Below are 26,756 nucleotides of genomic sequence, written 5' to 3'. Positions count from 1 at the left end.
AGGCTGGAGTGCAGTGGCGCGATCTCAGTCCACTGCAACTGCAACCTCCACCCCTGGGATCAGGCAATTCTCCTGCCTCAGCCTCCTGAGTAGTCGGGATTACAGATGCCCACCACCACACCCAGCTAATTTTTGTATTTTTAGTAGAGATGGTGTTTCACTGTGTTGGGCAGGCTGCTCTGGAACTCCTGACCTCAAGTGATCCACCCGCCTCGGCCTCCCAAAGTGCTGGGATTACGGGGATGAGCCACCATGCCCGGCCCCAATAAGTTTCTTTTGCCCCTAGTTGAAATGAGACTACAAGTTTTGTAAAAAAATTACCTGTTCCTTGGGTTAACTTGCTTACAGGAAATCTTATTTCTTTGTTTAATGTTTATCCCTGTTGCTGCTTCTGGTGGTTTAATTTCAGCCACGTGCTAGGTGACTTTCTGTTACTAGGCTGCTACTAACACAGTTTCCTTACATTGACTCAGGCCAATCTAGCCGGGGCTTTCCAGTCTAGGCCTTTCTGCAGTCAAGGCAAGAGTAAGCATTTCTTTTTTTCTTTTTTTTTGGGGGGTGGGGTTGGGAAACAGAGTCTTGCTATGTCACCCAGGCTGGAGTGCAGTGGTGCGATCTCAGTTCACTGCAACCTCCAACTCCCAGGTTCAAGTGATTCTCTTGCCTTGGCCTCCTGTGTAGTTGGGATTACAGGCATGCACCACCACACTCGGCTAATTTTTGTGTTTTTAGTAGAGACGAGGTTTCACCATGCTGGCCAGGCTGGTCTCTAACTCCTGACCTCGTGATCCACCCACCTTGGTCTCCCAAAGTGCTGGGATTACAGGTGTGAGCCACCGCGCCCAGCCAGTAGTAAGCATTTCTTAATGTGCTAGCAGTGAATATGAATATGTGTATGGATGTTGTGTAATATGAAGAGGTAAATGAGAGGATGTGGGCCTGGTTTCAGTATATCCACTCGTTTTGCTTTTTTTTTTTTTTGCAGAACCATCTTCTCTTTTATCTTTGAATGAAACACACTGTTTTTTCACTGTTCCTTGAATGGTGTTAGGAATGCTCTTATCTACGGCCTTTGTGCTTTTTCCTGTGCCAGGACCACTTTTTCCTGAGATAATCTGCATAAGTTCCTCATGTTGATCAGTGGCCTCTCCTTAGTACCCTCAAAAGAATGGTATGCACCCCCATCACCGTCAACCCTGCTTAAGGTTTCTTCATAACGTTTATCAATCCTTGATATAAATACTTCTCTGTTCTTGTTTATTGTAGTCTCTGTCCTTTAGCTTGGGTGTTTTTTGACAGTAGAACTTCAGCTGTGTTTCCCCCCACTTGCCTGGCATATAATAACTGTTAAGTGAATATTGATTTAATAAAGAATATGTTTAATGGGGAATATTCTGCTTTTACTTGTCTAATATTTCAGAGTTTAAATTTGGCCTCTCTAAGTTAAAGACTCTTTAGGGATCCTTACCGTGATCCTTACCGTGTAGCTTCTCCTATGTTGCTAGGCATGTAGGCATTTATGGGGTGTAACTAAACGTAAAATAATGAAATTTTCATATGGCCTAATGCCATCATTCTCATTACTGTGTGATCACTGATCCTGTTTAAGTAACTTGAGACCAGATTTGTCTGACCCAGTGAAGCAAACACAAATATGTGGATAAGCTAAAATACTTTTGCTTGGATCTGCTTAGATCAGATGGCTTAACATTTTAAAACATTTCTCATATTGAGCAAAACTGCAAGATGAACACTACTCTGGTAAAGCAGCTGGTACTATTTTCACTTAAACAGACATTAAACTACTTCAAGTCAGAGTTTGATTTGGCCAGAGCCACAAGGCACTGGTGGAATGAGGCCAGAGTAAAAGTGTGAACCATTTGGAAGGATGGGAATTAAGTAGAACTGTGCCTATGCGGAAAACTCCAACTCCTCAAGAAACCCAAAACTTAGAGATGGTCTTTTGCTATTTGTTAATACCTTTGTGTTACTTTTTTTTAAACAGCAGGTTTTTGACTCAAATCTGATCCTCTAACATGGTAATGATTAAAATTGTTTCTAAGACTCCTAAGTTGTGTTTTTTTTTGTTTGTTTGTTTTTTGTTGTTTTTTTTTTTGAGACGGAGTCTCGCCCTGTCGCCCAGGCTGGAATGCAGTGGTGCTATATCGGCTCACTGCAACCTCCGCCTCCCAGGTTCAAGCGATTCTCCTGCCCCAGCCTCCCAAGTAGCTGGGATTACAGGCGCACGCCACTACACCCAGCTAACTTTTGTATTTTCAGTAGAGACGGGGTTTCACTATGTTGGTCAGGCTGGTCTAGAACTCTTGACCTCGTGATCCGCCAGCCTCGGCCTCCCAAAGTGCGGGGATTACAGGTGTGAGCCACCGCGCCCAGCCCTAAGTTGTGTTTTAATAAGGCATAGGAGTTGAAGATTCCAAACTTGCTTTAAAAAGCTAATCTAGTATACCAGCTAATTAACCTTGATCTACTGGGCTGCCTTTTAAGAAGGTCATGTTAGCACCATCCTCATAGATATCAAGCATACTTCACAGTATGTCTACTATTTGCTCTTAATAGATATGCTTATTAGGGGAAATTTAAAAGATAGTAAACTTGTGTGTTATGACATTTGATTAATATGTTATAAAATCTTTTTTAGTGCATAACTTGTATTAAAATATATATGTCTCTAAAATTCATTATAATTTCTTTCTTTAACCTTTGTTGTGAATTCATAGTGCAGAACAAGAATTAGCCACCTTCAAGTTGATTTTCTCTACTATAAAAAAGACTATTTTTTAGTTTTTAGGGTTTTTTTTTTTTTTAAGTTAAAAAAATTGGGGCTGGGCACGGTGGCTCACCTGTAATCCCAGCACTTTGGGATGTTGAGGTAGGTGGATCACCTGAGGTCAGGAGTTCAAGACCAGCCTGACTAATATGGTGAAACCCTGTCTCTACTAAAAATACAAAATTAGCCAGGTGTGGTGGCACATGCCTGTAATCCCAGGTACTTGGGAGGCTGAGGCAGGAGAATCACTCGAACCTGGGAGGCAGAGGTTGCAGTGAGCCGAGATCGCACCACTGCACTCCAGCCAGGGCAACAAGAGCAAAACTCCGTTTTTTAAGAGACAGGGTCTTATCCTGTCATCTAGGCTAGAGTGCAGTGGCTCACTGCAACCTGAAGCTTCTGGGCTCAAGCGATCCTCCCACCTCAGCCTCCCAACTAGCTAGGACTACAGGTGTGTGCCACCATGCCTGGCTAAATTCGGGTTTGTTTTTGTTTTTGTTCATTGTAGAGATGGGGTCTTGCTATTTTCTCAGGGTAGTCTCAAACTTCTGGGCTTAAGTGACCTTCCTGCCTGACCCTTCCAAAGTGCTGGGATTATCAACATGAGCCACTGCACCTGGCCAACAACACTTTTATAGAAAATTTCAAACCAAACAAATTTAGAGAGAAAAGTATAATGAACCCCTGAGTATCCATTACCCACCTTCAACAATTTTAGCACATGGTGGGTCTTTCATGTATATCCCTACATACTTTCTCTCCCTACTCCCATGTATCATTTCAAAGCAAATTTCAGGCTATGTACCTCTTTCAACCGTAGTATGAAAGAGAACTCTGAAAGATAAATACTTAATTTTTTTTTTTTTTTTTTTGGAGATGGAGTGTTGCTCTGTCGCCCAGGCTGGAGTGCAATGGCACGATCTCGGCTCACTATAAGCTCCATCTCCCGGGTTCATGCCATTCTCCTGCCTCAGCCTCCTGAGTAGTTGGGACTACAGGCGCACACCACCACGCCCGGCTGATTTTTGTTGTATTTTTTAGTAGAGACAGGGTTTCACCATGTTAGCCAGGATGGTCTCGATCTCCTGACCTCATGATCCGCCCGCCTCGATCCCCCAAAGTGCTGGGATTACAGGCGTGAGCCACTGCGCCCAGCCAGAATTAAATTTTTTTTGACATAACTACAGTAGGTAGGATATTTTAAGGCAATCTGTACATATTTTATTGGTTTTAGTACTTGAAGTCAGTCTTCTAATATTATAGTACAATTGAAATAGTATAAGTAGTATAGTACAGTTACAACAGGATAAAATACTACCGGTTTTATTATTAAGTCTTTGGCTTACAAATTTGTGGAATTTTCTTAGGAAAACAGAAGCATCAAACTTTTTAAGCTTCTAGATGATTTCAGATTACTTTTCTAAAAGTTTGTAAGGAAAGAACAGCACATTGAGTATAAAATGAATAATGCAATTTTGGATTTTGGTTCACCTGAAAATATTCTTTTCTACCCTAAAATGTTATTAAATTCTTGTATTAAACCAAAGATGTGTAAATGTTTGTCTATAAATCTAGTTCATATCCAGATGTGAATTGTGATAAATATATTTTTAGACAGATTTCCTTTATCTAATGCCAGAAATCATAGACTATGTTAATAATAATACATAAAATCGTGATGTATTGTGAAAAATTGTGAAAAATTGGCTCTACAAGTTTCTCAAACAAGGGAGAAAATTTAATTTGGTAAATGAAAGACTAAGCCACAAACAAAAGGATACATTGAAAAAGCTGAAAAAAACATTTCATAGCACCCATACATTTGAATCATGGAAATATGAACTGTGTTACGTGTTGAGAAGTAACCAGCTATATGTTAGTTCATTTTTATTCATTCCTTTGTAGCCAAAATAAGAGACAACCATCCAGGCAAGGCTCATATAACCACTTTTGTCTATCTCTTAAATAAACATGCCTGGTATTTACAGGTAGTTAGTACATGCAAACACAAAATAATTTGCTTTGATGGATGTATTTCTTTTAAAAGAAAAGCATAGGCTGGGCATGGTGGCTCACGCCTGTAGTCCCAGCGCTTTGGGAGGCCAAGGCAGGCATGGATCTCTTGAGCCCAGGAGTTTGAGACCAGCTTGGGCAACATAGGGAGACCCTCGTCTCTACAAAAAATATATAATTAGCTGAGCATGGTGGCATGCACCTGGAGTCCCAGCTACTCAGGTAGCTGAGGCAGGAGAATCACTTGAGCCCAGGAAGTCAAGGCTCCAGTGAACCATGATCACCACTTTACTGCAGCCTGGGCAGCAAAATGAGACACTTTCTCAAAAGAAAAGAAAAGCATTACAAAAAAATGAAATATTGGAAATGGGGAAAACTTGGGACCTAAAAATCTTATCTTTGTTCAGAAGAAAGATTGATAATGCAAATGATGACAGAAATAGAAAAGGAAGATGATGAAATGCAATTTTGGAGTTGTCCAATCCAGGCCTTGGTGGCTGTTATCATGGATATAGCCAAGCATATGCCATATCACCATCACATTTCATTATTTCCCTGTGAAACAGCAGACAGAAATTCTTAGCTGCCTTGACTTTGCCAGTATTTTTCTTGCGCATGTGTTACAAATGCCAACATCTGTCTCTTTTTGTTGTGAATACTGTTTGGAACTGATATATAAGTTTTTTAACATACTCTGCCACCCCACTAGATAGGAAATTCCATACTACTAATTTGACCTTGCTTAGTGAAAACAAACATCTTCTGCTTAACCAAGTTGAGTGTATCATTTGTACAAAATAAAATAGGATTTTTGGTAAAGATCATTAATGATGTATATGGCCGAATAATATTTCACTGCATAGACACAGCACATTTTGTTTATCTGAACTCTTTTGATGGACATTTGGGTTGTTTCTACTTTTTGCTTATTGCAAATAATGCTGCTGTGGATATTTGCATGTAAGACTTTGTATGAACATGTTTCCTGGGTAGATATCTGGGAGTGGAACTGTTGCAAATTTATGTTTAACATTTTAAGGAATTGCCAAATTTCTCTCTCCTAAATTGGCTGTACCATTTTATATTCCCATCAGAAATATATGGGCCAGGCGCAGTGTCTCACGCCTGTAATCCCAGCACTTTGGGAGTCTGAGATGGGTGGATCACGTGAGGTCAGAAGTTCAAGACCAACCTGGCCAACAGAGCGAAACCTCATCTCTACAAAAAATATAAGAATTAGCTGGGCGTGGTGGTACACGCCTGTAGTCCCAGCTACTTGGGAGGCTGAGGCAGGGGAATCACTTGAACCCAGGAAGTGGAGGTTGAAGTGAGCTGAGATCGTGCCACTGCACTCCAGCCTGGGCGGCAGAGCAAGACTCCATCTCAAAAAATGAAAAGAAATACGTGGATGTTCCAATTTCCCCATGTCTGTGCCACACTTGTGATTGTCTTTTTTATTATTGCTCATTCATTTCTTGAAAAGTTTAGCATGTTTGACTCATCTGTCTCTTCTACCTCTATTTTCTCTAAAATTGGGTTCAAGGAAGGGAAGTATCTTTTATCAACAGCTTTATCGATTTGATGTTTTCACTGATTTTTTTTTAAACTGAAAGACGATGTGAGATTATTCAGCAGTTGGTAGCCAAGTTCATTAAACTCTAGGTCCTTTTTTTTGAGTCAGAGTTTTGTTCTTGTGGCCCAGGCTGGAGGGCAGTGGCACAGTCTTGGCTCACTGCAACCTCCGCCCCCCGGGTTCAAGCAGTTCTCCTGCCTCAGCATCCCAAGTAGCTGGGACTACAGACACACACCACCATGCCTGGCCAGTTTTTTTGTATTTTTAGTAGAGATGAGGTTGGTCAGGCTGGTCTTGAACTCCTGACCTCAGGTGATCCACCCACCTCGGCCTCCCAAAGTTCTGGGATTACAGGTGTGAGCCACTGCACCTGTCCTAACCTCTAGATCCTTTAACATTTATTTTAAAAGCAATTTCTCTTGAAACTTGGAGCTACTTGGGTAGTCATGTGTATATGGGGGGTGTGGTCATGACATTATAAGGTGTATTTTGATTTTAGGATTCCCTTGGTATTGATTTTAGTTTGGAAACTAAGGTAAGTTGTGTAGCGGGTAGCTATGTTTAAAAAATGTAATTTAGGCACTCCCATGCTTAAAAATCCTTTGGTTTTCCATTGCAGTTGGAATGAAATCCAGACTGGTTGTGCCTACAAGGCTTTCCATGTCTGATCCTTAACTACTACCTTTCCATGGATCTCCTACTGCTCACCCACTTCCCTTAGTACACTCACAATATGCTGGTGTTCTTTCAGCTTCTCTGTGTTCCAGACTCTTCCCAATTCAGGCCTTTTCCTAACTGTTATTTCTCTTCCTTTGGTTTGGGGCAGGGCTTGCTTAAGATCCCTTCTTCAGGAGGCATTGCTGATCACTGTGTCCTCTTTCTCCCATAACGTCTGTATTTAGACTTTTTTCTTCTTTATTCATTTGATAGAGTTTATAATTGTTTTATTAGTTGGTTTCCTTTTATTTACCACCTTGCCTCACAACTAAACTGTAAGCTCTTCAAAGACTTATCCTGTCTTTTATTATATCCCCAGTGCCTTGCTTATTGCCTGGTACATAACATCTAGTATCTGTTGAATAAATTAATTTACCCTGCTCTGCCATATATTTGTTTTATTCTATTTTGTAAAATTGGCTGGACACTTGTATACTGTTTAATCCCCCATAGTTAACAACAGGTCATGATGGCAGGAACTTTGTCATTGTGTATACCTTTCACTCATGCCTTTTGCATGCATATACTCAGTAAAGACATAATAGACTTAAGGTGAAATTTTCCCTTGAAAATAACATTGAGCATGTTGAAATGGATACGGTAGAAATGTTCTGCAGCTACACTGCCAATATAATGAGAAATTTTAAACAAAAACTTTAAGATCAAAGGTAAATAGAGTAAAACTCAGAATGGACATTTTAGATCTAGGCCATAAATTAGGATTTACAGGCACTTTCTTCTTCCTGTTCCCTGCCTTTTCCTACCTCCCTCATGCCACTGTTATAACTGCTTTCTTGTTCCAGTTGGCTTTTTCTGTTTTGGTCCTAGCCTTCTGGTCCACAGAACTTCGTAGTGCAAGGGGTTGTGGGAGGAGATAGTACACTGTAATAATTGTACAGGTAATGTATATGTAATATGTGTGTCATAGCTATGCTTGATTTATTATTATTGTCTCCTCAAACAGTTTCTCTAACTGTCTAACCTTATTGCAGCAGTTAGTCCTCCTTTCTTGAAACTTAAGTTCCTTTAATTTTTGGAGACATTCCTGGTTTTCCTCTCAAGTTTTTAGTTAAACTTTCTTATGGTTTCCTCTTCCTCTACCTGTCCCTTAAATCTGCATCTCAGGTAATTGAGTTTAAAAGGACCAAGTTATAACACGGACACAGGGAAGGGAACAACACACACCAGGGCCTGTTGCGGGGGGTGGGGAAAGAGGGGAGGGAACTTAGAGGATGGGTCAGTAGGTGCAGCAAACCACTATGGCATATGTATACCTATGTAACAAGCGTGTACGTTCTGCACATGTATCCCATTATTTTTTAGAAGAAATAAAAAAAAGTACCAAGTTATGAATGATTACTCGTTGTCTTTAAATAAGATAGAATTGATCCCTATGATGTGGTTTGGCTCTGTGTCCCCACCCAAATCTCATCTCAAATTGTAATCCCCATGTGTCGAGGGAGGGACCCGGTAGGAGGTGACTGGCCTATGGGGGTGGGGTTCTCCCATACTGTTCTCATGGTAGTGAGAGAGTTCTCCTGGGATCTGATGGTTTAAAAGTGGCAGTTTCCACTGTACTTGCTCTTTCTCTGCTGCTGCCTTGTGAAGACATGCCTTGCTTCCCCTTCCCCTTCTGCCATGATTGTAAGTTTCCTGAGGCCTCTTCAGCTATGTTGAACTGTGAGTCAGTTAAACCTCTCCTTTACAAATTACCCAGTATCAGGTCGTTCTTTATAGCAGTGTGAAAATGGACCAACACAGACAGTTGATACCGGGAGTAGGGCACTGCTATAAAGATAACCTGAAAATGTGGAAGTGACTTTGGAATTGGGTACCGGGTAGATGTTGGAACAGTTTGGAGGGCTCAGAAGAAGACAGGAAGATGTGGGAAAGTTTGGAACTTCCTAGAGACTTGTTGAATGGTTTTGACCAAAATGTTGATAGTGATATGGACAATGAAGTCCAGGCTGAGGTGGTCTCAGAGGGAGATGAGAAACTTACTGGGAACTGGAGCCAAGGTCACTATTGCTATACTTTAGCAAAGAGACTGGCAGCATTTTGCCCTGACCTAGAGATCTCTAGAACTTTGAACTTGAGAGCGATGATTTAGGGTATCTGGCGGAAGAAATTTCTAAGCAGCGAAACATTCAAGATGTGACCTGGCTGATCCTGAAGGTGTTCAGTCATTGCATTCACAAAGAGATTATCTGAAACTGGAACTTTTATTTAAAGGGAAGCAGAGCATAAAAGTTTGGAAAATTTGCAGCCTGACTGTGGCGGAAAAGAAAAACCCATTTTCTAAGGAGAAATTCAAGCAAGCTACACAAATTTGCATGAGTAGTGAGGAGCTGAATGTTAATAGCCAAGACAATGGAGGAAAATGTCTCCAGGCCTTTTCAGAGATCTTCACGGCAGCCCCTCCCATCACAAGCCTGGAGGCCTAGGAGGAAAAAATGGTTTTGTGGGACCAGTCTGCTGCCCTGTTCAGCCTCAGGACACAGCACCCTGTGTCCCAGTTGCTCCAGCGCCAACCATGGCTAAAAGAAACCAAGGTACGGCTCAGGCCATTGCTTCAGAGGGTGCAAGCCCAAGCACTGGCAGCTTCCATGTGTCGTTGGGCCTGCGAGTGTTCAGAAGACAAGAGTTGAGGTTTGGGAACCTCCAGCTAGATTTCAGAGGATGTATGGAAATGCCTGGATGTTCAGGCAGAAGTCTGCTGCAGGAGCAGAGCTCTCAGAGAGAGAACCTGTGCCAAGGTTGTGCAGAAGGGAAATGTAAGGTTGGAGCCGTGACACAGAGTCCCTACTGGGACACTGCCTAGTGGAGCTGTGAGAAGAGGGTAACCGTCCTCTAGACCCCAGAAAGGTAGATCTTCTGAAAGCTTGCACCACACACTTGGGGAAGCCACAGGCACTTGATGCCAACCTGTGAAAGCTCCAGTGGCTGTACGCCACAGAGCCACAGGGGTGAAGCTGCCCAAGGCTGTAGGAGCCCACCCCTTGCATCATTGTGCCCTGGATGTAAGACATGGAGTCAAAGGAGATTTTGGAGCTTCACTATTTAATGACTGCCCTATTGGGTTTTGAACCTGCATAGGGGCCCTGGCCCCTTTGTTTTGGCTCATTTCTCCCATTTGGAATGGAAGCATTTACCTAATGCCTGTACCCCCATTGTGTCTTGGAAGTAACTAACTAGCTTTGATTTTACAGGCTTGTAGTCAGAAGGGACTTACCTTGTCTCAGATGAGACTTTAGTCTTGGACTTTTGCATTAATGCTGCAATGAGTTAAAACTTTGGGGGACTGTTGGGAAGGCGTGATTAGTTTTGAAATGTGAAAAGGGCATGGGATTTGGGAGGGGCCAGGGGCAGAATGGTATGGTTTGGATCTGTGTCCCACCCCCCAATCTCATCTCAAATTGTAATCCCCATGTGTCAAGGGAGACCTCATGGAAGGTGACTGGCTCGTGGGGTTTCCACCATGCTGTTCTCACGATAGTAAAGGAGTTCTCATGACATCTGACAATTTAAAAGTGGCAGTTTCCCTTGCGCTCACTCACTCTCCTGCCACCTTGTGAAGACATGCCTGGCTTCCCCTTCACCTTCTGCCATGATTGTAAGTTTCCTGAGGCCTCTCCAGTCATGCTGAACTGTAAGTCGATTAAACCTCTTTTCTTTATAAATTACCTAGTTTCAGGTCATTCTTTATAGCAGTGTGAAAATGGACTAATACACCCTATATTAGTATTATTACTCATCTATTTCTGTGATATCTTAAGTGGAAGAGGGAAGAGTGGTACTTCAGTTGAGTTGCAAATAATTTTGAGTTGCAGATAAATAACATCCTTGAGAAGCAGGAAATTAATATTATTGGTCATATGTGTAAAGCAGTGTCCCTATAATTTCTGTCCTTAGCCCACTTCTGATGTGACTCACTTTTGGACATTTTCATTCACTTCCATGACTTCAAAAAACACTCAATTTGTAATGATCCCCAATTTTTTATTTCCAGCTCAGATTTCTCTTCTGAGTCCGAAGTAGGAATATTCGTTACCTCTCTTTCAATTATTTCTCACAGTATGTCTCTTTTTAACACCCCAAACTCAGTGCTTTCAAAATTGAAACCGTCTGTTTGTTCAGCCTTATGGGTGGCTCACTGTCATTCATGATTCCTCTTTCTTCCGTGCAAGTCTTCTCAATTGTGTTTTTTAAGGATTCCTAAGTATCTAACTATTGCCACTGTTTTGCCCTCATAATTTCTGCAATAGGATCTTGGCCTTCTCTCTTTAAGGTTTGCTCTGTTCTGCACAGTATTTATCAGACTAAGATAGTGATTCTTTTGAACTTTTCAGAGTGAACTTATAGGGTCCTATGTCACATGTCAGAACTACTAATCAATAATTTCTGAAAGGGAGATCTGGATGTATATAGTTTGAAAAAACTAACCAGATGATGCTGATGAGCATGCCTGGTTACAAACCATTCTTTAGGCCAGGCAAGGTTTCCCATGCCTGTAATCCCAGCACGTTAGGAAGTGGAGCTGGAAGAATTGCTTGAGCCCAGGAGTTCAAGACCAGCCTGGGCAACACAGGGAGACCTTGTCTCTGTAAAAAGATGTTTAAAAAACTGGCAAGGCATGGTGTCACACGTCTTTGGTCCCAGCTACTCAGGAGGCTGATGTGGGAGAATTGCTTGAGCCTGGAAGGTCACACCTAGGATGAGTTATGATCACACCACTGCACTCCAGCCTGGACAACAGAGCAAGACCCTGTCTCAAAAAAGTATAAATTTAACTCTTACTAAAATTCTTGAGAGGCTCTTGATTCCCTTGAAGATAAAATGTGAGATCCTTATTTTGGTATATAATATTCCATTGTTTGATTCCCGTCTACCTCATATCCCTATTCTCCAATACAACCATGCTGAATTACTACAGTTCTAATGTGCCATGTTAGGAATATTTCTAGGTCTTCGTATATGTGATTTTGTCTCCTTGAAACCTTCTTTTTCTTTCCTTGGATAATTTCTCCTCTTCCTTTGTTTTGTTTTGTTTTGAGATGAAGTCTCGCTTTATCCCCCAGGCTGGAGTGCAGTGGCTCCATCTCAGCTCACTGCAAGCTCCGCCTCCTGGGTTCACAGCATTCTCCTGCCTCAGCCTCCTGAGTAGCTGGGACTACAGGGGCCCGCCACCACGCCCAGCTAAGTTTTTGAATTTTTTTTTAGTAGAGACGGGGTTTCACCATGTTAGCCAGGATGGTTTCAATCTCCTGACCTTGTGATCTGCCCACCTCAGCCTCCCAAAGCGCTGGGATTACAGGCGTGAGCCACTGTGCCCGGCCTCTCCTCTTCCTTTTAATACTCAGTTGTCATGTCCTAGAGGAAGTCTTCCCAGATTGTGTTATGTTTATTTACTTATGCTGTTTTATTTCTCTAGTCCCTAGCATAACACTTGGCAGTCAATAAATGTCATTTGTATAAATGCAGACCTCACCTTTAGATGCAATAATAATAGCATTGATTCAGCATTCATTATGTGCCAGTTGCTGGACTGTGCTAGTTGCTGCTGACCATATATGCTTTATTGTTTATTCTCACAACAACCTGATGAAGGTAGGTGTTACTATTACCCATATTTTACTGTTGAGGAAACGGAGACTTGGTTAAATCTAACTAATTATCTGTGTGGCTAGCCTCTAAGTCACAGAATTTATATAGAACTGGATTTGAATCCTGTAGCTTTGTTTGCAGAGCTGTGCTTTTATACAGCTGTTACACAGTTGTTTCAAAGTTCCCTAGTTTATTTTTTAAAATTCATGATAAATAATTTCTTAATAAGAGCTGATTATTCTTAGGCTACATGTTTTTACTTTTAACTTATCAAACTGGATTAACTAAAACAAAATAAAGATTTAAAAATATTTGGCATTTAGGTATGAATGGGATAGGTATATGCTAGAGTTCCGTGCAGACTTAATTCAGTGGACTTAGTGTTTATTTCTGTTCAGATTTTATACCAAAGAATACTGTGTGCTAAATGAAGTAAAAATATTAATCTTAACTGAGAATATTAGAACTACAAAGAACATTAGGCTTTATAAGTAGGAAAACAAGTATTCTACAAGAGTATGTATTTTGCTCAAAGTCTTGTAGCATTTATTTGCAGAAGCAGGACTGGAATTTGGGGCTCCTAACTTCCAATCCAGAATATTTATCTTTCTCACCTGTGAAAAGCTGATATACCTAAAACTGTAACAATATTTTCAAAGCTTGAAGAGAATTCTATTTTTATTACATTCTAGGCATTAGTGACCAAATTATTTAACACAAAAAGGACAAAGTGATATGACTCCTTAAGGCAAAATCATTTATTCAGTGTTTAAGTAACTTATTACTTGTGTGCAAGTACTGGTTTGTTTTCTCAGATTTAACGTATTTTATGAAACATTTGCTAATTGATTTTTAAACCTGGAATGCGTTTTATTTCTTACGCATCAAGGAGTAGGTTTATATGTTATTCATATCTGGATATGAACCATAAGAGCACATATTTAAAAGCATTTTATCTTACAGTCATATACTGTCTTCACTGCATGAGTGGACATTTTAGATGAATTTTTTTGCCTTGGCTATATCTGCTTTAGAAATTAATTTTCTTTGTTATAGTGAAGTTGACTAAAAAATGTTCACACTTAAACAGTATAGAAAGTGATAACCAGATAACTAATCTTTGCTGGTTTGTTTTAGTTTTTTGTTGTTGTTTTTGTTTTTGAGATAGTCTCACTCTGTTGCCCAAGCTGAAGTGCAGCAGCCCGATCACAGCTAACTGTAGCCTTGACCTGCTGAGCTCAAGCCATCCTCCCACCCTAGCCCCCTGAGTAGCTGGGACCACAGGTGCCACTATGCCCAGCTAATTATTTTTTGTAGAGATGGAGTCTCACTATGTTGCCCAGGCTGATCTTGAATTACTGGACTCAAACAGTCCTCCAGCCTTGGCCTCCCAAAGTGCTGGGATTATAGGTGTGAGCCACTGCACCTGGCCTGTTTTGGTTTTTTGAGGAAATTATAAATTTTTTTAAAATGTGACAGTGACTGAAAGAAGATGATACTTCCCTTTGCAAAATTCTAACCTTCCTTGTCCTCAATTTCATACCTTATTCATGAGTGTGTGGGGAGGAGATGGAAGATTTGTTTTATGCTAGGCTGGGAATATGAAGATTGAAACTTCGTTCATTTGGTTCATTGTTCTCTAGGCTTTAGCTGAGGTAATACTTGGAGTATGTAAGGTGATGGTAAAAGTTTACTATTCTCTCCCTACCATGACTACCCAGGGCTTGGGGATTAAGAAGGGCTATGCTGGGCCACCATAGGTCCTATCTTACATAAACGTACATATATTCAAAGAAGAGTCTGTACTGGTCCAAACGTGGGAATTAGAAATCAAGACCATGTTTTGAGGCATGCTTTTTCCTTTTAGGATTACAAAAAAGAAATTCTGGCTTTTGTTTAAAAAATAAGCAATCTCAACAGACCAGTGACTATCAGGTTATTATTCCTGGGATTAATACCTTCTGAAATGGATTTTAAAACCATAAAGCATACAGATTTTTAAAAAACATTATTATGTGGGATATGGAGATGGGCCAACCGTAAGAGATTGAACACATGCATGACAGCAAGGCTTATCTAGAAACCACCTTCTTATTTGGTAGTGTTGCATAGTTCATGAAAAATTAAAAATGATCACTAAGGTTGGATGAATATAATTTTTTTTTTTTGAGATGGAGTTTCACTCTTGTTGCCTAGGCTGGAGTGCAGTGGCATGATCTCTACCTCCCAGGTTCAAGCAGTTCTCCTGCCTCAGCCTCCTGAGTAGCTGGGATTACAGGCATGCGCCACCACACCTGGCTAATTTTGTATTTTCAGTAGAGACAGGGTTTCTCTATGTTGGTCAGGCTGGTCTCCAACTCCCGACCTCAGATGATCCACCCGCCTCAGCCTCCCACAATGCTGGGATTACAGGCATGAGCCACTGCACTCGGCCAGATGAATATAATTTTTATTGATATAATTTACATGGATAAGTGACCATTTTAAAGCATACAATGCCATAATTTTTAGAATATTCACAAGGTTGTACAGCCATCACTATTATCTAATTTCTAGAACATTTTCATTACCTAATAAAGAAACACATACCCAGTAGCAGCCTTTTCTAGTTTCCCCTCTCACCAGTCCTTAGCAAATACAGTAATCTGTCTCCATGAATTTGCTTATTTGGGACATTTCATATATAGCCATGCATCACTTGACAAAAGGGGTATGTTCAGAGAAATGTGTCGTTAGGCAGTTATATGACTGTGCAAACATCTTAGGGTATACTTACACAAACCTAGATGGTGTAGCCTACTACACACCTAGGCTATATGGTATAGTCTGTCAATCCTAGGCTACAAACCTGTACAGCATCTTACTGCACTGAATACTCTAGGCAGTTGTAATACAATGGTAAGTATTTGTGTATCTAAACACACCTAAACATAGAAAAGGCACAGTAAAAATAAGGTATTGTAAGTTGTACATATAGTCTATTGATTGAAACATTGTTATGTTGGGCTTGACGCTTTTTTTTTTTTTTGAGATGGAGTCTCAGAGTCTCGCTCTGTTGCCCAGGCTGGAGTACAGTGGCGTGATCTCTGCTCACTGCAACCTCCGCCTCCCGGGTTCAAGCAATTCTCCTGCCTCAGCCTCCTGAGGAGCTGGCACATGCCATCATGCCTGGCTAATTTTTGTATTTTTAGTAGAGACGGGGTTTTGCCATGCTGGCCAGGTTGGTCTCAAACTCTTGACCTCAGGTGATCTACCACCTTGGCCTCCCAAAGTGCTGGGATTACTGGTGTGAGCCACCATGCCCGGCCAGGCATAACTCTAAATGGAATTATATGTGGTCTTTTGTGTTTGGCTTCTTTCATTTAGCATAGTTCTTTCTGATTCCTCCAGGTTGTAGCCTGTATCAGTATTTCATGCCTCTTCGTGGGTGAAAAATATTCCAGTGTTTGATACATCACATTTTGTTTATTCATTTATTAGTTTTTGCACATTTGGATTGTTTCCACCTTTTGACTATTATGAATAATGTTGCTATGAACATTTATGTACAAGTTTTTGTGTGAACATGTTTCCATTCTCATGGGTATATACCTAGGAGTAGAGTTGCTGGGCCATGTGGTAATGATGTTTAACTGTTTGAGGGAGGCATGAGATTTTATTAATATTTTCTTAATTCAGTTAACTACTATTGCTTTATTCACAGCTAATTTTATGTCAAATGTAATCTTTATCCCATTGCACATAAGATACCAAAAAACCCTATTTTATGGCCAGGCGTGGCGGCTCATGTCTGTAATCCCAGCACTTTGGGAGGCTGAGGCGGACGAATCACTTGAGGTCAGGAGTTCAAGACCAGCCTAGCCAACATGGTGAAACCCCATCTCCACTAAAAATACAAAAATTAACTGGATGTGGTGGCACAGGCCTATAGTCCCACCTACTTGGGAGACTGAGGCAGGAGAATCACTTGAACCCCAGAGGCGGAGGTTGCAGTGAGCTGAGATCGTGCCACTGCACTCCAGCCTGGGTGACAGTGTAAGACTCTGTCTCCAAAAAAAAAAAAAAAAAAAAACACCCCACCATTTCTCTGTATTGCTCTTTGTGACTTATGATGTAGAGCTCTCTTGATTTGTGCTTCAATAATTAACATCATTAGATGGTAGCTCAAGTAGGTTTTGGCCTTATATGAAATCCTGATATAATGCCTAAAATTAATAATATTAAGTCTCAGATAATTCAGTTTTTAATTAGCATGGACTGACCTACTGGCTTAATCTTTCATTTCTGAGTCCCTAGTCCTTAGCAGAATGCCTGCCTAGTCAAGTAGGCACTCAGTACAAGTTTGAGAGATGATTCAGCTCTAACTTGAAGGTGATTTCTCTTCCAAAACTGTACATGGGTTGTAATTATTTATGAGTACCTACTGTGTACCACATACTATTCTGGGTGCTTGGGATGTACCAGTGAATAAAGCAAAGGCTCTGTCCTGAAGGAGTTTACCTTTCAGTGCATACTGGGCAAACTAGCACACTATATACAGTATGTTGAGTATTAATGCATGGAGAAAAATAAAGAGGGTTAGGGCATGTGGAGAGAGAGGACAGAGTAAGGATGTTGTTTTATATGAAGTAGTCAGGGAAATCTTGAGTGAGGTGAAATTTAAGCAGAGACCTAAGGGGAAATGAGGAGTGAGTTTGAGGGATGAGGCAAGAGACCTGTGTGGCTGGAGTAAAAAATAGGAGCTAAAATCAGAAGTGTAAGGGAGCAGCAACTAGATCATGTAGTGCCTTGAGAACTTTGTAAGAAGTTGTGGCTCTTACTTGTGAGGTGGGAAGCCGTTGGAAAGTTTTTCGTGATTTGATTTTACCTTTTTAAGAGAATGACTCAGGCTGAGGAGGAGGGGAAGGAGGGGCAAGAGCAGAGGCAAGGAAACCACTTAGGTGTAATAATTCCTTGCCTGTTCAAGAAGTGACTGGAGTTAGCAAAGATTTGTAAGGAACACCCTCTTCGTCCGGAAAACCCTGATATTTATAAATTAGATCAATAATTATTCTAACTCTTAGGAAGTTGTGTTTAGGTTTAGCATGGCTTACATTTTTTTAAATGTAGACTTCATTTTTGGAAACTGCTTTAGATTTACAGAAAAATCAGGAACATATTATAGAGTTCCCATACACGCCCCTCCCCCCCAGTTTTCCCTATTATTGCCATCTTATATTGGTAGGGACATTTCTTACAATTAATGAACCAATATTAATACATTATTATTAACTGACACGTATAGTTTATTCAGATTTCCATAGATTTACTTAATGTCTTTTTCTGTCTCCTCTTACCTATAACAGTTTCTCCAGCTTAGTTTGTTGTTTTTGTTGTTGCAGGTTTTTTTTTTTTTTTTTTTTTGGAGACAGAGTCTTGCTCTTTCATCCAGGCTAGAGTTAAGTGGCATGATCACCTATGAACTCCTGGGCCAAAATGTGTAGCTGGGACTACAGGCAAGCACCACTATGCCTGGCAAATTTTTAAGTTTTTTAGAGACTAAGTATCGCTGTGTTGCTCAGTCTGCTATCAAGTACTCCTCCGGCCTCAACTTCTTTTTACTTTGCTTTTGATAACCTTCACAGTTTTCAGAAGTACTGGGCAAGTATTTTGTAGGACACCCCTCTTTTGGAATTTGCCTAATGTTTTTTCTTTTCGTGTTTAGACTGGTGTTACCGGTTTTGAGGAGGGAGACCACGGGGGCAAAGTGTCACTTTCATCACATCATGTCAGTGGTACATACTATCAATGTGATTTATCACTAATGATATAGGCCTTTATCACCTGGTCGATTCTCATCAGGTTTCTACATTGTAAAGTTACTCTTTTTTTTTCCACCTTTCAGTACTATACTCTTTGGAAAGTCATCATTGTGTGCAGTCCACACCTGCGTGGGGAGTAATGGTCTCCCTCCTTTAGGATAGAAAATCTACATAAATTAATTGGGAATTCCTCAAGGGAAATTTGTCTCTTCCTCTCTATTTATTCAATCATTTAATTATCAGTATGGACCCATGGATATATATTTTATACTTTGGGTTACAATCCAGTACTATTTTGTTGCTCAAAATGTTCCTGCTTTGGTCATTGGGAACTCTTTCAATTAGCTTGTGTGTTCCTTTGACATAAATGTCTTTTTTTCTCCCTTCTTTTCTGCCCCCTTTCTTTTTAGCACTTTCTTACTTTCTGGTACTACAAGATGCTCCAGACTCATCTTGTATATTTCCTGCCCCAGTACTAGAATCAGCCATTTCTCCAAGGAGCCTCGATTCCTTTTTCTTGGAGAATGGTGTGAGAAACCCATCTGGGTACTGGGTATGTTCTTTGCTGCTGGAGTGTCATTGCTTCTGGGCTCTGTCCACCAGAGTAAGGAAATACACATGTAGCCTGTTTTAATATAGAGAATGATTGCTATGATCATTTTAAAAGCATATAAAATTGTAAGAGTATTTTGAAAATAACAGTTGGGCATTTGGGTTTTTGTATTAAGGGATTTCTACATTGCGCTTTGAGTAGCAAAAGAATGAAGCTGGACTCCTACCTCACACCATATAAAATAATTAATTTGAAATGGATCAGTCATCCTAAATGTAAAAGCTAAAACTAAAAAGAGAAAACATGGGCATAAATCTTCATGACCTTGGATTGCAAGTTATTCCTTAGATATGCTATCAAAAGCATGAGTGACAAAGGAAAAAATAAATTGGACTTCAAAATAAAAACTTTTGTGCTGTACCTGATACCATCAGAAAGTGAAAAGATAACCAATGAATGGAAAACAATGTTTAAAATAATAGATTTTTCAGGGACTTGTATGCAGCATATTTAAAGAACTCTTGTACTTTAATAATAAAAAGATAACCCAGTTAAAATATGAGCAAAGCATGTGAATAGACCCTTGTCCAAAGAAGATGCAAGTGGTCAATAAGCACATGCACAGATGCTCTACATTATTAGTTATCATGAGGTAAATGCAAATCAGAACCACTCCACACCTGTTAGGATGTCTATTATAGATAATGAGAAATATAGATAATAAATATTAGTGAGAATGTTGAGAAATTATAACTTACACTTTGCTGGTGGGAATGTAAAATGGTACAGCCACTTTGGAAAACAGTTTGGCCATTTCTCAAAATGTTAAACATGAAGTTTTCATTTGACCCAGTAAATTCATTCCTGGATATATATACCCAAGAGAAATTAAAAACATACATCTATGCAAAAACTTGTACATGAATATTCATAGCATTGTCATGATAGCCCCAAAGTAGAAACAACCCAAATGTCCATCAGCTGATGAATGGATAAACAAAATGTGGTATATTCATACAACAGAATATTCAGCCCTAAAAAGGAATGAGGTACTGATATATCCATGTTGTAACAAGGTGAACCTTGAAAACATATTTAGTGAAAGAAGCCAGTTATAAAAGGCCACATGTAGTATGATTCAGTTTTTATGAACTGTTTTGAATAGGCAAATCCATAGAGACAGAAGGTAGATCAGTGATTGCCAGAGGCTGAGAAGAGGAGGGAAATAGGACCAAGTGCTCATGGATACATGTTTATTTAGGGGGTGATTGAAATATTCTAAAATTACATTGTGGTGACAGTTGCACAAGTCTGAATATTCTAAAAACCACTGATTAGCATACTTTAAAAGGGTGACCTTTATGGTATGAAAATTGTATTCCAAGTTTGTTTTTTTACAAAAATATTTAGAACAATAGCAAAAGATACTTAGGGATAAATTTAACAAAGTACATGTAAGAATTATACACTAAACACTACAAAAGATTGTTGAGAGAAATTAAAGACCAGAAGCAGCTATACTGTATTCATGGCTGAAAAGATTCAGTACTTTTAAGATGGTATAGTTTTTCCCAAATTGGTGTTTAGATTCAATGCAGTTTTTTTGTTGTCATAGAAATTGACAAGCTAACTCAAATGTATGTGGAAATACCTAGCACAGCAAAACAGTTTTGGAAAAAGAACAAATTTGGAAGATTTGTGTTATTGAATTGAAGACACTATAAATACAATTGTATAAAAATATAGTTATTTGTGGATTGATTTATATGAACAGACATTGGTCAGTATAATACTATAGTCAAGAAATAGAAACCCAAATATATGGTTTATTGATTTTTGACAGAGGTGCCAAGACAATTCAATAGGTAAAGAATAATCTTTTCCATATATAGTGTTGGAACCATTGCACATTGAAATTTTTAAAATGAGTATCAACACTTTACACCACATATAAAAAATTAACTCCAAATGGATTATAGCCCTGAATGGAAAAGTTGATAGTATAAAACTTCCAGAAGAAAACACAACAGAAAATCTTTGAGGTCTTAAACTTAGACAAAGATTTCTTAGGTACAGCACCAAAAGTACAGTAGGTAAATTAAAAACTGATCAAAATTAAGAGCTTTTGCCCTTCTAAAGATACTGTTACAAGAATGAAAGCCACTGGGTGGGAGAAAATATTTGCAAAACATAACTGGCCAATAATTTGCTCCAGAATATATAAGCAACTCTCAAAACGCAATAATAGAAAACAACCCAATAAAAATGGGCAGAATATTTCAGTAGTACTTTTACTAAAGATTTCTACATGGCAGATGGTGAGATATTTATTGCACATCAATTAGAATGGCTTTTTTTTTTTTTTTTTTTTTTCCAGCCAGAGTCTCACTCTGTCGCCCAGGCTGCAGTGCAGTGGTATGATTTCGGCTCATTGCAACCTCTGGCTTCCCAGGTTCAATTGGTTTTCATGCCTCAGCCTCCTGAGTAGCTGGAATTACAGATCTATGCCACCATGCCTAGCTAATTTTTGGATTTTTAGTAGAGATGGGGTTTTGCAATGTTGGCCAGGCTGGTCTTGAACTCCTGACTTCAAGCAATCCACCCAACCTCAGCCTCCCAAAGTGCTGGGATTGTGAGCCACCACACCCAGCCTAATTTTTTTTTTTTTTAAAGTAACAACTTACAAACTAACAATACCTAGGGCCCACATGGATGCAGTTACTAGACATACATTAGTGGTGGGAATGTAATATGTTATAACCACTCTGGAAAACATACAGTTTATCTGAGTTAAACATACATTACTGTATAACTCAGTCATCTCCCTACTCAAGTGAAATTAAAACTTACGTTCACACAAAAACTTATGCACATGGGTATAGCACCTATATTCATGATTGCCCCAGATGTCTCTCAACTGGTGAGAAGGTTTTAGAAAACAAACCAACCGGCCAGGCGTGGTGGCTCACGCCTGTAATCCCACACTTTGGGAGGCTGAGGCGGGCGGATCATGAGGTCAGGAGATCAAGACCATCCTGGCTAACATAGTGAAACACCATCTCTACTAAAAATACAAAAAATTAGCCAGGCATGGTGGCAGGCGCCTGTAGTCCCAGCTACTCGGGAGGCTGAGGCAGGAGAATGGCAGGAACCTGGGAGGCGGAGCTTGCAGTGAGCCAAGATTGCATCACTGCACTCCAGCCTGGGTGACAGAGCGAGACTCCGTCTCAAAGAAAAACAAAAACAAACAAACAAAAAAAACCAACCTTTGGTGCATCCATGCAATGGAATACTGCTCAGCAATAAAAAGGAATGAATCACTGATAGAAATAACATATAGATGAATCTCAGAGGTGTTACACTAAGTGAAAAGTGAGACACAAAGACTACATATTAAATGATTCCATTTATGTGACATTTTGGAAAAGGCAAAATCACAGAAGCAGAAAACAGATCTGGGGACTTGGTGGTAGGATGGGCTTACTGCAGAGAGATGGGGAATCTTTGTGGTGATGGAGGTGTTCTCTCCCTTGGTTTTTGTGGTTTGTTTATGCAGGTATCAGAACACACACTAGAGGGCCAGGCGCAGTGGCTCACTCCTATAATCCCAGCGCTTTGGGAGGCTGAGGTGGGCAGATCACCTGAGGTCGGGAGTTCAAGACCACCCTGGCCAACATGGCAAAACCCTGTCTCTACTAAAAATACAAAAAAATTAGCCTGGCGCAGTGGTGCGTGCCTGTAATCCCAGCTCCTCAGGAGGCTGGGGCAGGAGAATTGCTTAAACCTAGGAGGTGGAGGTTGTGGTGAGCCGAGATCGCACCACTACGCTCCAGCCTGGGCGACAGAGTGAGACTCTTGTCTCAATAAAAAAAGACCAGGCACGGTGGCTCACGCCTGTAATCCCAGCACTTTGGGAGGCCGAGGCGGGCGGATTACGAGATCAGGAGATCAAGACCATCCTGGCCAACATGGTGAAACCCCGTCTCTACTAAAATACAAAAAATTAGCCGGGTGTGATGTGGGTGCCTGTAGTCCCAGCTACTTGGGAGGCTGAGGCAGGGGAATCGCTTGAACCCGGGAAGTGGAGGTTGCAGTGAACTGAGATCGCACCACTGCACTCCAGTCTGGTGACAGAGCAAGAAAAAAAAAAGCCCCAGAAAAGGTGAATTCTACCCATGCAAATTATACCTAATTTTTAAAAAGTGAAAATATGAAAAATTTGAACCTTGAACTTTACCTCACACCATACCCACAAAAAAATCTCAAAATGAGTCACAGACCTAAACATAAAAGCAAAAACATTAAAACTTATAAAACATAAGAGAGTATATTATATGACTTTGGGTTGGTGAAGATTTCTTAGGACACCAAAAGCACAAACTATAAAACAAAATATCTTGATAATTCACATTGAGCAAAAATTGAAACCTCATTATTTAAAGACACTGGAGGCCAGATGTGCTGGCTCACACCTGTAATCCCAGCAATTTGGGAGTCCAAGGTGGGTAGATTGCTTGCTTTAGTCCAGGAGTTCCAGAACAGCCTGGGCAACGTGGACAAGCCTTGTCTCTACAAAAAGTTAGCCGGTGGTGGTGGCGCATGCCTATAGTCCCAGCTACTCAGGAGACTGAGGAGAGAATCACCTGAGCCTAGGAAGTTGAGGCTGCAGTGAGCCATGATCATGCCACTGCACTCCAGGTTGGGCGACTGGAGTGAGACCCTGTCTCAAAAAAAGAGAAGAAAAAAAAAAAGGAATAAAGAAATAAAGACACTGGAAAATGAAAGAGAATGAAAAGGCAAGCCAATAGACTGGGAGAAAATACTCCCAATACATATATTTGACAATGAATTTTGATCCAGGATATGTAAAGAACTCTTAAAACCCAATAAGAAGGGAAACAACCCAGGTTTGGTTTTTATTTTAGATTCAGGAGGTACATGTGCAGGTTTGTTACAGTATGATGCTGAAGTTTGTAATACAAATGATCCTGTTACTTGGGTACTCAGCATAGTAGCTGACAGTTTGATTTCCAGTCCTTACCCCACTTCTTCCCTCCTCTAGTAGCCCCCAGTTTCTATTATCGCCATCTTTCTGTCTGAGTACCCAATATTTAGCTCCCACTTATTAGTGAGAACATGTGGTATTTGGTTTTCTGTGCCTGCATTAATTTGATTAGGATTATAGCCTCCAGCAGCATCCATATTGCTTCAAAGGACATGATTTTGTTCTTTTTAATGGTTGTGTGGCATTCTAAGATGTTTGTGTACCACATTTTCTTTATCCAGTCAACTGCTGATGGCATCTGGGTTGACTCCATGTCTTTGCTATTGTGAAAATGCTGCAATGAACATGCGAGTAAATGTCTGTTTGGTAGAATGACTTGTTTCCTTTTGGATGTATACCCAGTAATGAAATTGATGACAACTTAGATCTTTAAAAAGGACTGAAGATTTGAATAAACTTCACAAGAGAAGCTAAAAGAATAGCCTTACAAACATACAGAAAGATGCACCTCCTCGTATGTTATCAGAGAAATGCAAATTAAGCCACAATGGGGTGAACCCACCTAGAATGGCTAAAATTAAGAAGACTGAAAAGATCAAGTATTGACGGATGTAAAACTACTGGAATGTTGATACTTCACTTTTTTTTTTTTTCTTGGAGACAGAGTCTTGTTCTGTCACCCAGGCTGGAGTACAATGGTGCAATCTCAGCTCACTGCAACCTCTGCCTCCTGGGTTCAAGCGATTCTCGTGCCTCAACCTCCAGAGTAGCTGGAATTAGAGACCTATGCTAGCATACCCAGCTAATTTTTGTATTTTTAGTAAAGATGGGGTTCTGCCATGTTGGCCAGGCTAGTCTCAAACTGCTGACCTCAAGTGATCCACCTGCCTCACCCTCCCAAAGTGCTGGGATTACAGGCATGAGCCACCACACCAGGCTGTGTTGCAGACGTTAGTAAGGACACATTACCTTAACCACTTCAAGCTCAGAATCATCAGTAATGAGACAAACTGACATCGTGTGCCTTCTCATGTGATGCAATAAGAAGTACACAACAGGCCAGGTGTGGTGGCTCATACCTGTAGTCCCAGCTACTTGGGAGGCTGAGGCAGGAGGATTGCTTGAGCCCAGGAGTTGGAGGCTACAATGAGCTATGATCCTGCTGCTGCACTCTAGCCTGGGCGACAGAGACCCTGTCTCTTAAGACAAATCCAGAATTTGGGACATCTTATAATTTAGTTGCCCTGGATTCTTCAAAAGTTCAAGGGATTAGGGATTAGGGGGTGGGTGAAGGCACTGATACTAAGAGAAATAACCAAATGAAATCACTGAATTTTGATTGAATCCTAGTTAAAAAGAGCTTAAAACTTCTAGATGTTTGGCAACAATGGGGGAAACTGGAATATGACCTATATATTATATGATTATTGAATTAATGCTAAATGTGTTTAATAGTGATATCTGGTTATATAAGAATGTCCTTGTTCCTATGAGATGTACCTGATGATATCTCCCAAGTTATTTTCAAGTTGTTTAGCAAAAAAAAAAAAAAAAAAAAAGTGTGTGTGTGTGTGTATACAGAAAAATAAATGATGTTACAAAATCTTAATAGTTGTTGAATCTTAAGGGACAGGTATATGGGTGTTCATTGAAGTTTCGATTTTTTCTATGGGTTTAAAATACTCAAAATAAAAACATAATCTTTCCTTTCCAAGGGGAGGGGGTAAAAAATCTTGTTTTGGACTACTCTGATAATGTTTGAGCTTGAAGTTTTCTCAGTGAGTTATTGGGAAATAGTATTAATTCTTTTTTTGAATTATCTGTTATTCCATAGAATACTATAATTGGGTTTTGGAGGTTATTTCATCTGGTCCTTTTTTTATACAGATGAATTTAGTCCAACAATAATTGAGTCACTTATTTAAATTACACTGTAAGCCAGAAGTAGAGCCTATACAATGAATTCAGCTCTCTGTTGTCCAGGATATTGCTTTTTCTGCTGTACCACATTACCTCTCCCAGTAAAAAGACTCTTGTTTGAGGTAGAGTTGAATTAAAGAAAATACTGTGTATTATTTTTCTCCTAATGCATCTTAAATATATTTTCTCCATTGTGATAGTATCGTCAGACTGTGTTTGATCCACTAATCTATAGGTCAGGAAGTTGGTCAAAAGTTTCTACTACTTTTATAGTTGCTCTTCTAGAAGTTTTTTTTATCAAATGGTTTGGACTGTATATTTTGTTCACTGATTTTTAATGTCCTCTAGTTTAAGCTATGAAGAAGGACATCCCTCACACTCTGAAACAGATCTCCTTCAGAGACAGAGTTTTGCAGCCTCTCATCAGCTTCCTGGATATGCTCCCACACCTCAACCTACTGGTAACAATTCTCTTGTGAAATATACTATGAGTCTGGGTACATTTAGTGAATAAGAAGGAAAACCAATTTTCATGTGTTGGGTTCTGAATGTGTAGGACATACTCATGCCATGGGAAATGAAATGAGAGTATAAGCTTGTTTTTTGTTTTTGTTTTTGACACTGCTCTGTTGGCCGGGCTGGAGTGCAATGGCGTGATCTTGGCTTACTGCAACCTCCACCTCCGGGGTTCAAGTGATTCTCCTGCTTCAGCCTCCCGAGTAGCTGGGACTACAGGCGCCTGCCACCATGCCCGGCTAATTTTTGTACTTTTTAGTAGAGAT

At 40.2% G+C, this 26,756-nt stretch overlaps 1 protein-coding gene across 2 annotated transcripts in view; it reads left to right on the top strand.

Moving 5' to 3' along the window:
- QSER1 (glutamine and serine rich 1) overlaps window positions 1-26,756 on the top strand; it is an 85,026-nt gene that overhangs the window by 10,921 nt on the left and 47,349 nt on the right. Inside the window, exon 2 of one of the 2 annotated variants that reach the window (XM_050758757.1) lies at window positions 26,323-26,435. In XM_050758757.1, coding sequence (XP_050614714.1) covers window positions 26,323-26,435 — 113 coding nt within the window. Of the gene's footprint in view, window positions 1-1,481; window positions 26,436-26,756 lie in introns of those variants that run through there. The other variant, XM_050758758.1, reaches the window with a different exon arrangement.

This window comes from Macaca thibetana, chromosome 14, assembly GCF_024542745.1.
Source record: "Macaca thibetana thibetana isolate TM-01 chromosome 14, ASM2454274v1, whole genome shotgun sequence".
NCBI classification, from domain to species: Eukaryota; Metazoa; Chordata; class Mammalia; order Primates; family Cercopithecidae; genus Macaca; species Macaca thibetana.
The sequence above is the reverse complement of the archived record's forward strand: the minus strand, read 5'-3'. Positions and strand labels throughout refer to the sequence as shown.